Here is a 1,563-nt window from a genome sequence, read left to right as displayed (position 1 = left end):
ATGGCCGTTCCGAATGCAACTTTAAAGGCGCGAAATATGAAAATACCCCTGTATAATGGCTTCTCCCCTGCTATTGCGCGATTCGGGTAGCATTCGATTCGCAATGTATGTAAGCCCCAGCGTCTCCACCCTGTATAACCTGAACTTAAATTCTCGGGAATTTAAGAACTGTATCTCTATTTGAGTCTAAATAATAAAAATGGTTTCAGATTGGATTTGAATGCTGCCGAGTCAGGAGTGCAGCACAATCCAAGTCAGCCAGGGCGCAATAACTTACAAGTGAACAGTGAGCAACAAGGAGGCAAAGACTCTTGCTCCTGTTAGGCCATTATTTGTCTGTATATAGGCCCCTTACTGCATTGACAGTTAACACTAATAATTACATTCATACATACATTTATATAATATATGTAAATATATATATGTATATATATATATATATATATATTTATATAAATATATAAGTATATATACATATAATTAACACTGAATACTGCAAGAAAAAATTTGTCCTCTTTTAACTGTGGACTTTTGGAAAAAGCATATATATTATGTAAATGCTGAAGAATGAATGTTGTATAGAATGTTCTTTTTTTTTGTTCCACTGGAAAACGTGCAGTTTGCAGAACTGAGTAAAATAACCGAATGGAAAAATCATCATCACTTTTTATGATTGTACTGTATCGAGAATCCAAGGATATTAATATTTACGAATTGTGATGCGTTGCAATGCTTATTTAGGGTTTTCTTTTTTTTTTTTTTCGATTTAATTTTGGGATCAAATCCGGATGAGTTTTATCTCTCGAATTCCGTGTCTTGTGAAATGTGTAAGAAGCCGCGAAGAAGAAGAGTCGTGGCGCGATTATCTAGTTGTTGCTCGTGTCTTGTGCTAAGTACTAATCAATTGTGTTGTTGCACACGAGAAATTGTATAGGCGTCCAGTTTAGAATATAATTCTGTTCATTCCTCAGTGTGCTGTCAGAACCAAACCGCAAGGTCCCATCTTTGGTGTAAGTTCGAACTATTAAAATTGTCCGATCGAACTCGGATTCGAGAAAATCTTGTTTGAACAGATTGCGAGTGATTGTATTTCAAAGCTGAAATAGACTCGCTAACTTTTAATCAGACGTTTTGCTTTCTCTGTTTATTGGGAACACCTGGGCATTTGTATATTATAAAATAGTTTAAAAAAGCAGTACTTCAAAAATTTGGCATCAGTGATTTGGAATCAGTGATTGGGCCTAAATGATGGAGATCTGGGTTAAAGGGGCACCATGTTGATAGTTTTATTATAAATCATATCAAAGGAAGAAGACCCATTAATGAAGACTTTATAAGAAGTTGAACAGTATTTCGATTTATGGATATAATAATATAAAAGGAGAATTTTAAAGAAACGAAACTTCATATAGTTATTCACGTTAGAGAATTGAAACTTTAGGAGTCTGGAAAAATGTTCTTTATTATCTAAGGCATAGATGTTTTTGTTTTTAATAAGTCGTCGAACGTTCTACATTTGTATCAACGATCAATCGCTATATGCAATATACAGGATAAATTTCA

At 34.0% G+C, this 1,563-nt stretch overlaps 1 protein-coding gene across 2 annotated transcripts in view; it reads left to right on the top strand.

Moving 5' to 3' along the window:
* The window catches only part of LOC117179783 (ras-related protein Rab-14), a 26,836-nt gene extending 25,273 nt beyond the window's left edge, over window positions 1–1,563 (top strand). For both annotated transcript variants that reach the window (XM_033371884.1, XM_033371885.1), the window contains exon 7: window positions 210–1,563. In XM_033371884.1, coding sequence (XP_033227775.1) covers window positions 210–324 — 115 coding nt within the window. In that variant the 3' untranslated portion in view covers window positions 325–1,563. The remainder of the gene's footprint in view (window positions 1–209) is intronic.

This window comes from Belonocnema kinseyi, chromosome 9 (assembly GCF_010883055.1).
Source record: "Belonocnema kinseyi isolate 2016_QV_RU_SX_M_011 chromosome 9, B_treatae_v1, whole genome shotgun sequence".
In the NCBI taxonomy this organism is placed as follows: domain Eukaryota; kingdom Metazoa; phylum Arthropoda; class Insecta; order Hymenoptera; family Cynipidae; genus Belonocnema; species Belonocnema kinseyi.
This window is presented reverse-complemented; position numbering and strand designations above follow the sequence as displayed.